This window comes from Gallus gallus, chromosome 1 (genome assembly GCF_016699485.2).
Source record: "Gallus gallus isolate bGalGal1 chromosome 1, bGalGal1.mat.broiler.GRCg7b, whole genome shotgun sequence".
In the NCBI taxonomy this organism is placed as follows: Eukaryota; Metazoa; Chordata; class Aves; order Galliformes; family Phasianidae; genus Gallus; species Gallus gallus.
In genome coordinates, this window is record NC_052532.1 from 172,448,633 (window position 1) to 172,461,908 (window position 13,276).

At 45.1% G+C, this 13,276-nt stretch overlaps 1 protein-coding gene across 3 annotated transcripts; it reads right to left on the reverse strand.

The window, feature by feature from the left end:
* Positions 1-6,023: 6,023 nt before the first annotated feature.
* CCNA1 (cyclin A1) lies at positions 6,024-11,713 on the reverse strand. 3 transcript variants are annotated; one of them, XM_004938747.5, is made up of 9 exons: positions 11,664-11,713; positions 11,427-11,566; positions 10,447-10,690; positions 10,102-10,226; positions 9,251-9,474; positions 8,260-8,464; positions 7,365-7,478; positions 6,633-6,766; positions 6,024-6,295 (listed from the first exon to the last, which is right to left on the reverse strand). In XM_004938747.5, exons 2-9 carry the CDS (start codon positions 11,547-11,549, stop codon positions 6,244-6,246), a joined length of 1,221 nt encoding a protein of 406 aa, XP_004938804.1. In that variant the 5' UTR covers positions 11,550-11,566; positions 11,664-11,713; the 3' UTR covers positions 6,024-6,243. The 3 variants fall into 3 exon arrangements, with proteins under 3 accessions (XP_004938804.1, XP_046761518.1, XP_417097.1); XM_046905562.1 differs by having other exon boundaries at positions 11,660-11,713; XM_417097.8 differs by having other exon boundaries at positions 11,647-11,713.
* Positions 11,714-13,276: the final 1,563 nt, after the last annotated feature.

The window sequence follows — 13,276 nt, forward strand, 5'->3', positions numbered from 1 at the left end:
TTCAGTCATGAATTAACAGATGAACTGTCCTGACCACGGTTAAATCGTTCTCCCTAATTACCCATTTACCCCTCAGACATCCTTAAGTCACTTCAAAGAAAAAGAAAATAGGACAGACTCTAGTTGTTAAAGCTGTACCTTCCCACAGAGCATGGTTTTGAATCCAGCTTGTGCGCATTAATCTTGAGAGAACAGTGGATTAAAATGCATCCCCAGCTATAAAGAACAGCTTATCACTGGCAACTCATGAATACCAGATTCATTTGCAATATTTAATTTTTTGACCAACAACTCACAACTACAACAAGGAAGAATCTGGACCAGGGGACCATGGCGTATCTGGGTCCTCTGAAAGGGACAGCACTGTAGCATGGAAACTACTAGAATAGATTAGGGAGCTTCTTGTTAGAAAGTTAACAAAGAGCTCTTGTGCTAATCATCATGAGCCAAAATTAAAGTCTTTAACTTTTCAATTTCAGCCTACCTCACTTTGGATTATTGAATGATCATTCTTAGCTCCTTAAATGTGCTCAGATTGCTGCCTTACCAGTAAGTTTTACTCCCAGCATTCCAGCCCCATACACTTTAAATTGGAGGGGGAAGAGACTGTGGTCTGCATTAGAAGTCAGCTTTCAGCGTTTGTAGTACATATGCTGAGACTCTGGGAGGACTGAGCTCCTTCTCAGTGAAGTTAGTTGAGCAAGATCAAGCCTGACAACTCTGAAGTGGCAACAGTTTAAGCATTTCCTGAGCAAAGAAAATGAGATCTTATTTGCGGCTGCTATTAGCCAATAAATAGGATAGTCAAAAATTGTCTTCCTTTGTTTAATGTTGATTCTCCATTATTTCTGTTATAGGATACTGCTGCGATTGAAGTGAAGAAATCTGGTTCAGTTAGTTTCAAACCTAACACACAGCTGTGATCTTCACAGGTCTCATTTTTTCTGCATCGCAGAAGGTATTACATCAACACAAACTTTCTTTTTGGATTGCTTCTATCTTTCACCTTACAAACACAGATTTCTGTACACTTGATTATTATATGTTTTAAGCATTGTTAAGTGTTTTGCATCTGTATTTAAGTATTATTATATATACATTATTTACACCTGTATTTAAGTATTATTAAAGCAGCATTATCATAGAATCATAGAGTGGCCTGGGTTGAAAAGGACCACAATGATCATCTAGTTTCAACCCCCCTGCTATGTGCAGGGTTGCCAACCACCAGACCAGGCTGCCCAGAGCCACATCCAGCCTGGCCTTGAATGCCTCCACGGATGGGCCATCCACAACCTCCTTGGGCAACCTGTTCCAGTGCGTCACCACCCTCTGGGTGAAAAAATTCTTCCTAATATCCAACCTAAACCTTCCCTGTCCCAGTTTAAAACCATTCCCCCTTGTTCTATCACTCTCCACCCTTGTAAACAGCTGCTCCCCTTCCTGTTTATATGCTCCTTTCAAGTACTGGAAGGCCACAATGAGGTCTACCTGGAGCCTTCTCTTCCCCAAGCTAAACAAGCCCAGTTCCCTCAACCTCTCCTCACAGGAGAGGTACTCCAGCCCTCTGATCATCTTAGTGGCCCTCCTCTGGACCCACTCTAAGAGCTCCACATCCTTCCTGTACTGCGACCCCAGGCCTGGATACAGTACTCCAGAAGGGGCCACACATGAGCTGAGTAGAGGGGCACAATCACCTCCCTCTCCCTGCTGGCCACCCCTTTTTTAATGCAGCCCAGAACACAGTTGGCCTTCTGGGCTGCAAGCGCACACTGCTGGCTCACGTCCAGCTTCTCGTCTACCAGGACCCCCAAGTCCTTCTCTGCAGAGCTGCTCTCAAGGAGATCTTCCCCCACTTTGTATAAATACCTGGGATTGCCCCGACCCAAGTGCAGCACCCTGCATTTGGCCTTATTGAACCTCATTAGGTTTTCATGGGCCCACTTCTCCAGCCTGTCCAGGTCCCTCTGGATGGCTTCCCTTCCTTCCAATGTATTGACTGCAGTGCTCAGCTTGGTGTCATCCACAAACTTGCTGAGGGTGCACTCGATGCCATCGTCGGTGTCATTAATAAAGATGTTGAAGAGCACCGGTCCCAAGACTGACCCTCGAGGGACACTCAAGGCTGCGTGTGACCGGCCTCCACCCTGACACAGAACCATTGATCACAACCCTTTGGCTGTGTCCAGCCAGCCAATTCCTAATCCACTGAACAGTCCATCCATCAAATCCATACTTCTCCAATTTAGAGAGAAGGATGTGGTGAGGGACCATGTCCAGGGCCTTGCAGAAGTCCAGGTAGACGACATCCACTGCCCTTCTCCCATCCACCGAAGCTGTCACTCCATCATAGAAGGCTACCAGATTGGTCAGGCACGATCTGCCCTTGGTGAAGCCACGCAGGCTGTCTCGGATAACCTCTTTGTCTCCTATGTGCCTTAATATAGCTTCTAGGAGGATCTGCTCCATGATCTTCCCAGGCACAGAGGTGAGGCTCACCAGCCTGTAGTTCCCCAGGTATTCCTTTCTCCCTTTCTTAAAAATGCAATGTTTCCCTTTTTCCAGTCACCGGGGACTTCACCAGACAGCCATGATTTTTCAAATATGATGGAGAGTGGCTCAGCACCCACATCAGCCATCTCTTTCAGAACCCTGGGATGGATATCATCCGGCCTCATAGACTTACACACATTCAGTGTCATGAGGAGGACTTGGACCTATTCTACCATTACAGTGGGACAGAACACTCCCCACACCCTCACCTAGAGGCTCGTGGTCCTGGCAGACACGGAAAGCCTGTCCACCCGTGAAGACTGAGGCAAAGCACTCACTGAGTACCTCAGCTTTTTCTTTGTTTGAGGAAACCAGCTCCCCATTGCCTTTCATCAGAGGGGGAACACTCTCCTTAGCCCATCTTCTCCTGCCTATGTATCTGTAGAACCCCTTCTTGTTATCTTTCACATCCTTTGCCAAGTTCAGCTCCATCTGCGCCTTGGCTTTCCTAATCCTATCTCTACACACATGGACAACAGCCCTGTATTCCTCCCAGGATACACAACTCTGCTTCCACCTTCTATACATTTCCCCCTTTTCTCTCAGTTTAAGCTGCAGGTTCTTGCATAGCCATGACAGTCACCTGCCTCCCTGGCTCGACTTCTTCTGCTGGGGGATGGAGAGCCGTTGCACTCTCAGAAGGGTGTCCTTAAAGAGATGCCAGCTCTGTTCTGTACCCATGCCCTTAAGGACAGTTTCCTAGGGGATCCCACTCAGCAGTTCCTTGAGCAGCCGGAAGTTTGCTCTCCTAAAGCACAGGGTCCTAGCTCTGCTTTTAGCCAGGCTCATATTCTTCAAGATCACAAACTCCACCAAGGCATGGTCACTACAGCTCAGGCTGCCTCTGATCTTAACCTCTCTAATGCTCTCCTCTTGATTAGTGAGCACCAGGTCCAGCAAGGCTTCACCTCAGGTCTGTCCATCTATTACCTGGACCAGGAAGTTGTCCCGAACAGACTCCAGGAATCTCCTGGATTGTCTGCCACCCGCCATGCCAGTATCCCAACAGATTATGCCACCTTCATCATCATAGAATGCCTAAAAGAAATAGCTATTATGCTTTTCTTAAATACAAGCTTTAGAGGAGAGGCAGGACAGGGTTAAGTGCCATGACATACATGACTGAAAGGAGATAGCATCCAGCTTTCACCTTAGAAGCCTCACATGTACAATAAGAATTGTACTTGCTCTGAGCCAGATAAATTCAAAGCAAAAAACCTGGAAACAGAACACGAACCTTCAAAATGACACTGTTACCCTCACATCACAGGTGATAATAGAGATCAGTTTCTTCCATCCCACAATTTTAAATCTAATCTACCTCATACCAACCTGGTAGCATTCACACTACAGAATTACGGGATTCTTCACCTCAACTACCTTTTGCTGTTTGTTTTTAAAATTTTGCCTCCTTTAGCCATTAGATAAAAACAAAAATAAATAATAAATGGAAGCACTGAAGCTACTAACTCAGCTGCAAAAGCATCACAAATAATCAAAAAAGCCAATGAGGTACAGCACAGAGTATTTCAGAGATCATAGTGTGTTCTATCTTGTTTTCATCAGACAGTTGGGTTCATATACTAGATAATTAAATATTCAGGGAAATTAAATGCAATTATGGCACCTTTCCTGTAACAACATAAAATCTGAAAAGAAAAAACAAAGGAAAGCTTGGCCTCTAGGAAGATACCACATGGTAAAATGTTCAGCTAAGTCAGATGGGGAATTCAGCTCCTGTTGTGCTAGATGCACCAAATCTGTTGGCCCATGAAGACAAGACATGAACGTAGTAAGAGAATTCATAAGGTCAAAACTCACCTCTTCCTCATTGTTATGCTGATATGACTGTATGAATACCTGCAAACTGCTAGAGCACTAGGAAAACGATTTCACACTTGAGGCATTCGTTAGTGTTTCCAAAATACACAGCACTATAGCACTTGCAATTCAGCAAGCAACAGTACCTCACAAGGGGAGTAAGGCTTATTAACATGGGGTTTCAGGATAGTTCACATTCAGCCTGAAACACCATTAAAAAGCCAGTACTCATAGCTGGTACATTTAGAAAGACTATTCAGTATACTTATTTTTCCATCATGAAACAATGAATCAAGGAACTCTCCACTCCATGTTGTAGCTAGACATCACTGCCTCTGGTCATTTTTCTCAGCCATCTACTTTAACGGAGCTGCCTGAATGCATGGGTGCAGTAGGCAGCCCACCTTTAAGACATCCATTCACCCATAAGCTGTGAAATTTACTGCAGCAAAATAGTTGATAGTATTAACTCCCACCATAAAGTGCATACCAGAGACATAAGTAAGGGATACCTGGTCACATCTTCCAGTATGAGACAGATGCATGCACTTCACTAGAAAGCATTTGCAATGAAACTAAAAACTGCATAGGGCAGGCTGAAAACTGAATGCTCCCCTCCCTTACAGGTTATTTTGTTTGAGTAAAGTAAGTTAGTTATTACCCCTGTCCCTGTTTCGGAGATGTACAATGGTCTGCAACCCTAGCAGGATTCATGAGTCTACACATAGGCAGTTTTTGGGTGCATATCAAAGAAAGTGAAACACTTGAAGCTAAAAGCTTCATGACACAGACACTGGTATGATCAGGTTTTATAAAGTAATAGGCTTATTAACTAGTATTTAAACTAAGTGCAGGACTTCCACTGAATCACACGTTAATGTCAAGCATTAAGCATATTCTTGCTTCAAAATGCATAATGCTCTGTACAGATTACTCTTTCATAGAAGGAATAACCTTGAGTAGTGTTACAGTATTTTCTTTTTGTTGTTTTTTTGTTTGTTTTAAACAGCAAGAGAATACTTCAGACTTGCCCTTTTGACAAGCTGAATATAGCTTTCTGTGTTAACTAGCCTTATCAATTACATGTTCTTCTACTACTTTGGAGTGAAGTTCTGTTTTAAAAGTATGCAGGGTAAGTGTTCTTCTTTAGTGTTCTTGTTTTTAGGGTGGTGGCATTCATTACATAGTACCTTGTGAAGAACTGAGGGGTACAATACAGTGTAGGAGCTCAGGACAAGATAGTTACTGGTGGGAAGCTTTCCTTCCAAGTTCTTGCCTGTTCCTTTCTGCTAAGGGTGATGGTTTCTCTAGAAAGTCACAGCTTCCCTTTCATCCATCTCCCCAGAGAAAATCTTGCTTTATTGCACTGTAATGGGATTGAATTTTTACTTGAGCATCAACAGTCACCAGTATTCACAGACCACTTGTTTTGGCATCCACAGACAAGTCGCAGAAAGTAGGCTCTGTTCATGGGCACATCATCTTGTCTTAGAATAAGAAGAAACAGTCAACGATATCTGTGGAGATTGTATTGGATTGAAGGACCTATCACTTGATCCATTCCAGCTTAATTAAAGGCCCATCTCAGTGATTTTGTAAGTAAATCTTTCCATGCACCATTACTGCACATATTAACTGGAATCAGAAGATTCAGAGGAAGTGTAATAAGACATTTATTAAAAGTGCTGCCAATTATATTAAGAGCTATATTCTAATATCCTTTTTTTAAAAAGGCATCCAATTAAAAAATACTAGCTAAAAACTGTTCTGATCACCATGGTTACAGACACATGACCTGCAGTGCTCTATGAGATGTTAGACCAGCTTTGTTCATCACAAAAATAAACCTAAGTCCAGGATCCACCATCTCTAGTGTAGAGGAAGAACTGCTGGGGGCTCCAGAAGAGATACCTGCAGGTACCTGAAATAGAAATGCAACCAATGAAACTACTAGCTTAGATGGCAGATGTAAATGTACTTTAAGGAGCCTTCTGATGAAGCACAGTAGGAAAGAAGCCACCATACAGTACTGCAATAAAACTGTGATCCACTATATTTGTATATCTATGAATTAACTACTTTCCTGTCCAGAAGAGTTTTTCCCTCAGGATGCTGAGGAAGGCTTCAATGTCAGCAACAAAAGCTGCCCAGTATAAGAAATTCATAAACTATAAGAGTTACAACCCAAGTTGCTCAACAAGAATCATCCTGTGCCTACAACCTCCAAGTAAGGAAATGCTAGCTTCTTGGTTACTTACTTAGACTGTTTATATTTCTCCTTAATTGCTTGCAGTTGGCAATGCGGAGCATCAAGGCATGTCTTATGCAGATCAGTCAGGCAAGGCACAATCTCACTTAATGAATATCCAGTGAACGCAGCAAGTGTTTCTGGCTGGTAAGAGGAGGGGGAAAAAAAAGCATTATTCTACTTTAGGTAAGATGCATTATCTATAGAAGCAGGAACTATTTCCACTGTGTCAGTTCTCTAGATTTCTGAAATCTGCCATCAGTTTTACTATAAGTCTTCCTTGCTGTCAGGTCTGAGAAGAATCTCCTCCTGCTCTGAGTATACTGCATTCATTGTGTTTCTTCTGGATTCTGCTTCCTGCCCAAGCACAGATACCTGACAGGCCTATCAAGATTTGTATTACAGCTGCCACTCAGTGTAGTCACATTCAGTTCTCCCTTCCCCTTCCCAAAAGCCCCTGAATTCTATCTAGGGTAGAAGCTTGAGACTACCTACTGACAAGGCCTGAGGTACACACTTAACATAAATGAAGACAGAAATGTCCTTCCTATTTCAGGGAGAAGGCAAGATAATTCAGGTTAATTTAACATTTGTTAATTACATAGACCCATTAGCTTGGGAAAAGCTGCTCATTCTTGCATTTCAGCCTTTACAATAACATGATTTGAAGCCATTCCTACTTCTCAGCAGATCTCTAGTCATAAAACACCCGAGCTAAACATCAGCATGCAGTTATTCTTACCCAGAATGACCTGTTTACTGTATAGTTCGCTAGACAGTAGGCTGCTGCAGCAGTTTGTGAAGGAAGGTACTTCAGAAAAGGATCAGCTTCAAGGAGACTCAGCTCTGCAAGATACTTATAAAAAAAAAAAAAGCACAAGTCTTTCAAAGAGAGTGGCTCTATCAGGTAGAACCATCCCAGTATACTGAGCACTTCAATTGGTAGGTGGTCCTCAGTTTTATGTGAGAAACATGAGTTACACATTTGGTGGGTGGTATTCCAGTCCTGTTGATCTTACAGAACTTTCAGCATCGTCCAGCAGAAACAGGAAGACCACATGTCTGTCAAAGCCTAGATAACCAACACTCACACAGATTCCTATCACATCTTCTAAGTCTATCTACAAAATTATACCAACATTTTGTCAAAAAAAAAAACAAAAGCACAAAACAAACACCACTACCACCATCTTCTCCCCTGAAGGATTTTGCTCACATAGGTGAACCTCATTTAGTTGGAGACCTCAGCTAAATGGACACCTAAGAAACAGAAATCTGGGCTGTTTGAATAAGCACTGTACACATCTTACACTTTTTGAGCTAAGCAAGTCAGAGGTTTTGTTATAAGCTTGGGTGACACACCATTTTGAAGCACTGTTCCCCCAGGCAGTTCTGTGGGAATATGCTGTGTCACTGTGCACCAACATGAAGATGCATCACATCCAGGTCAGGCTTCCTATGCACACACAGTTGAAGAATAGATTCCTACCCCCTTGCTGCCAAGATAGTCTAGCTGACCAGACAGGCTAAGCTCAGTATTCCCAGACATTTATCCATAAATAATGAAGCACAAAAGCCTGCATTCTGATGGTAGTACCCTACAAAGCATCTATCCTAAGAGAATGGTAAATTCATACCCTTGCTAAATTCTCTGTCCTGAAACAGACTCCATGCCTGTGAATATACTGAAGTAGGAACTGGTTGATGGTTGGCACTGTGAGGTCAAAAGCCAAAACCTTGAGAAGCAGGTGTTCCATTCTTAGCAACTGCCTCTTTGTATATGTATCATCTGTTATATACACAAATTCATCCACTTCTGGTGGGTAGATTTCTTCATATTTCCTGAAAAAAAAACAACAAAACAAAACAGAAAGGCCGTATCTGTCAGCTTAATAGTTAGAGTAACAGAACTTTCTGCTGGGCCCATATCAAGGTGAGCATATGACATTTCTAAGACTGGCTTAGAGGTCTTATTTTAATCTTTCTCCAGTGTAGGAGAGACTTGATGATCAAATTGGTGGGAAGGCAAAGATATTCTCTAAGTCATCAGCCTAGACAGACATACACTCATACTAGCACTCTTGACTAATAAGAAAACTCTTAAAGAGAAAGTTTCACTAACACCATGCACTCCAGACAAAAATCCATGCACTTCTAGGCTTTGCTGGACGCCCTGTCTATTAGAAGCAGTTTAAGCTTAATTGCAGATCGCAACTTTTAATCTACCATGGGCTAGTGGCTTAATACAGCATTGTTTTTGCTTCTGGTGTTATGGTTACAATGTTTTCCCTCTACAGTTCCTTAATAAAGAATATTAAATGCTTAATTTTCTAAGTGCTAAAGTATGTCAAGTGGCTAATGACAGAATCATAGAATCCTTAGAGTTAGAAGGGACCTTTAAAGATCATCTAGTTCAACTCCCCTGCAATGAGCAGGGACACGCACAGCTAGATCAGGTTGCCCAGGGCCTGATCCAGCCTTACCCTGAAAGCCTCCAGGGATGGGGCACCATCTTAAGACAGCATGAAAAGCTACCTACCACTGCAAGCTTAAAGTCCTTCAAATTAAAGTAAAAGACAGTGAGCAAAACTTATTTTTGGACTAAGATTTCATGAGATAAACACTCACGCAGCCAGAAGAATTGCTGCCGTTCCTACAAGCTGCAGCTTCCCTCTGAGAACAGACATACAAGAGAGAAACCTGTCCAGGTAGTTCACCGCCAAGTACAGTGTCTCTGTTCGAAGTTTATATTCTTCCCCTACTTCCACCAGCCAGTCTACTAAGATGGCACGCATTTCTGTTGTGATATCTGGTTGCTTCCTCATGTAGTAGGGCTTGGGCCTGTATTTCACCTGTTTAGAAATACAATTTAAGAATCAGGATGCTCACCTCCAAGACAGCCACTGACGGCTGAACTGACTGACATTCTTTATACTTGTGCCAAAAGGAGCATGAGTAACCCCACAGTTAGTAGCTAATTTGGGAGTAACTCTAATTAGAGTTCTACCAGTATCTCTAGAAAGACTGAAGATTGGATCTACCATGTTAGTAGCAGAAAGCAAAGGATGTCCCCTGAACTGGGAAGTCCAGCGTTTGCTATCAAACATATTCAGAGGGACCAGAGAGTGACTTTAAATGCATCAGATTTCTCCTACCCTCTTATTGGAAGACTTCACTTCACTGCTTTGACATAAAAAGGTTAAAAAAAAAAAATCTATAGCAGAACAGCCAGTGAGGTCACATTCAACTGCGTTAGTATTTTGCAATAATCTACTCACATCCCATTTTCAGGATGTGGAGTAATGCCTGAAAAACCTCATCACTGTCTAGAAGATTCCTAAGAACCAAGCTCCAGCAATGGCTTTAACTGTTTGTTCAGTGACAGCCTAGAGTTATTGTGTGGCAGCCATATGGCTTTGCAGTATTTCAGCCTATCAGGAAGCTCCCACACATCTCTGCATTTGTTAGAAGACACTCACTTCAGCTTCTCTAAGGTACTGATGAATGTCTTCTGCATATTCTCCTACAGTCATTAGAGTTATGGGGTCTCCCATCTGATCTTCAGGCCGGGACCGGAAGGATGTGTCCACTAGCATGGGAGATCCTAACAAGAAAGAGAAGGCAAAAAGACATTTAGTTAATTAGTCTCTTTACCACCTCTGGCCATTTCCAGCATAGAAGTGTTGTGCATCACATTGATTCAATTAAAGTTATCATTAAGTGGTAACTACTTTAAGATAAGCTACTCACTAGCTCACTGCCAGCATGATTCATAACCACATTACAAGTACCTGTGATACTACGTGAACATTAATGTGAGTTACCTGTACTCAGATCCAACAGTAAGTGAATACTGGATGTCATTGCACTAGTATCCAGTTCACACAGGCTTGATTCCAGTTCTTCATCCTCTTGGCAGCTGTAGTTTTCTTTCTCTTCTGGTTCATCGATGTAGATAGCAAAGTCCTGTTTTGATGTAGTACTGACCACACAGTTGGATACTTCATCTTTTCCAGCCGGAGGGAAGGCATTCTCAGAGCCAGATAAGTGTCTGGTAATAGCAGTATTCTGAAACAGAGCACACAGTAATGCTGTGGCAAGACAATTCAAGAAGAAAACAACAGTATCATCTGTTTTAGAGAGGTGTATCACTTTCCTCAGTTAAAGTTTGCTGAGAAAGCCAGCAGCTACCGCTGGTGCTTATGAAGTTCCACTTGCTGCTGCAACAGAGACCTTACAAGAGGTGATGGGCAGTGAAAGTGAGAAACCAGGAGAGCAGCCTCACTCCCACAGAGAATAAGGCAAGGACACTGCCTGGCTCCAACCTGCTGGCAAGTGCAGGGTCTGCTCCATATTCAGTTCTAACAAGGAGCAGGTGCTTTAGCAAGTCACAGTGGTGAAAGGAAGCATTCAGGCACTGTCACAGACTTCACAATGGACATTATGGGCCAAAAAGCACTTTGAGTTACAAAGCAAACTTTGAACTTCTGAACTACAGCACCACAATCCGTAAGACTTCAACTTGTGACCAGGATACAATCCTCCCATCACCTACTTTCTGCTGACTGAGCTACGGGCTTCACACCATCAAAACCAAGCAGTCCACAGGCACACAAAGCTGGGTGAGGCCCTGTAAGCCAGCACAGCCGCTTCCTCCCTGCCACACCAACCAGCCCCGGCTAGAGACCAGAGAGTGAGGTCTTGGGAGAGCCTCGCCAAGTCTCCCTTTCCTTCCAGGGGAACACAGCCGGCCCGGCATTCCCCGAGCCGGTCCCGCGGCTCGGAGGGGCTCTCCAGGGCTCACCTGGACGCCGAGCCGGTGCTGCCCGTTCTCCACCAGCACCCCCAGCACGGTCCGCCCGCCGCGGGGCGCAGCGGGGAGAGGCTCCCGCCGCCCCGCCTGGCTCGTCTCCCCCGTGCGGCGCATCACCACGACTTCGGCACCTGCCGGAGGAGAGGAAAAAAAATAATAATAACACTTAAAAAAACCGGAAAACTAAAAAAATTGTTAAGAACCTGCTTACGGAGCCCCTGCACCTGCCTCGGAGGTCACGACGGAGGCTGCCACCCTGCTCCTCCCAACGCAGAGCCGCTCGCTGCTGCCACCCGCCGCTCCCTATATAGGCGGCGGCCTATGGGCGCGGCGGCGGCTGTTGGCCGCGGCCAGTTGGAGGCCGGGGCCGCAACCACCCGTGCCGCCGCCCTGGTAACCCAAGCGGCCTCGAGTCGCCGTGGAGACCCCGCCAGGGCCGAGCCGGCCGAGCAGGGGCCGACGCGGGCCGAGCCGGGCGCGGGGCGGGGAACTGCGGGCCCGCCTCCGCCCCGCGCCCGGTCCGCTCGGGCCGGTGCTGGGCTGAGCTGCCTCAGCCCCGCGGCGGGTGGCGGCCAGTGGCGGTTTCTCGGTTTTTGAACCCCGAAGGACCCGTTAGGGCAAAAGCAGAGTGGTTTAAAGGCAGAAATATGAATAACGGGATGAGTTTGTACGCGGTGTCCCAGAGATAAGTTGTTTGTAGTAAGAGGGATTGGCAAAAGCAAGAGGGATGTGTGGGAAGTGGGAGCAGGCAGAAGGAACGAAGACCAAACAAGATACAGCTAGCAGGCAATGCTGAGAATAACAAGAGATCTGCGATTACAAGGCCAACAGAGAAAAAGGCCAGGGAAGGGCTAGCGTGTTTCAAACAGCACTGAGCCCAAAGAAGCACTCCCTGTCTTCTGGCTTTGGTTTCCACTGAGGAGGTCAGCAGTGGTGAGGATGCCAGTGCTAGAAAGATTAAAAAAAAAAAAAAAAAAGTCTCTAAATAATGAACAATCACGTATGAAGGTTGTTTCTGCCTGGTGCTGCTAGAGGACTTGGGCAGATCTGCTCCATCTCCTTGTGAGCTCTGGCAGGTTACCAAGTTATAAGAGGAATCCCATGGGGTGCTGGCTCAAAAGGAGAGAACAGAGTGAGTCAATCATAGAATCATAGAATCGCTAAGGTTGGAAAAGACCCACAGGATCATCCAGTCCAACCATTCACCCATCACCAATGGTTCTTGCTAAACCATATCACTCAACCCAACATCCAAACGCTCTTTGAACACCACCAGAGTCGGTGACTCCACCACCTCTCTGGGCAGCCCATTCCAGTGCCTGACCACCCTTTCAGATAAGTAGTATATCCTAACGTCCAGCCTGAACCTTCCCTGGCGCAGCTTGAAGCCATTCCCTCTAGTCCTATCACTAGTCACACGAGAGAAGAGGCTGACCCCCAGCTCACTACAACCTCCCTTCAGGTAGTTATAGAGAGCAATAAGGTCTCCCCTGAGCCTCCTCTTCTCCAGACTGAACAATCCCAGCTCCTTCAGCCGCTCTTCATAAGGCATGTGCTCCAGACCCCTCACCAGCTTTGTTGCCCTCCTCTGGACACGCTCCAGGGCCTCGATGTCTTTCTTGCAGTGAGGGGCCCAAAACTGGACACAGTACTCGAGGTGCGGCCTCACCAGTGCTGAGTACAGGGGGACAATTACTTCCATGTTCCTGCTGGCTATACTATTTCTGATACAAGCCAGGGTGCCATTGGCCTTCTTTGCCACCTGGGCACACTGCTGGCTCATGTTCAGTCTAGCATCAGTCAACACCTCCAGGTCCATTTCCTCTACACAGTCTTCCAGC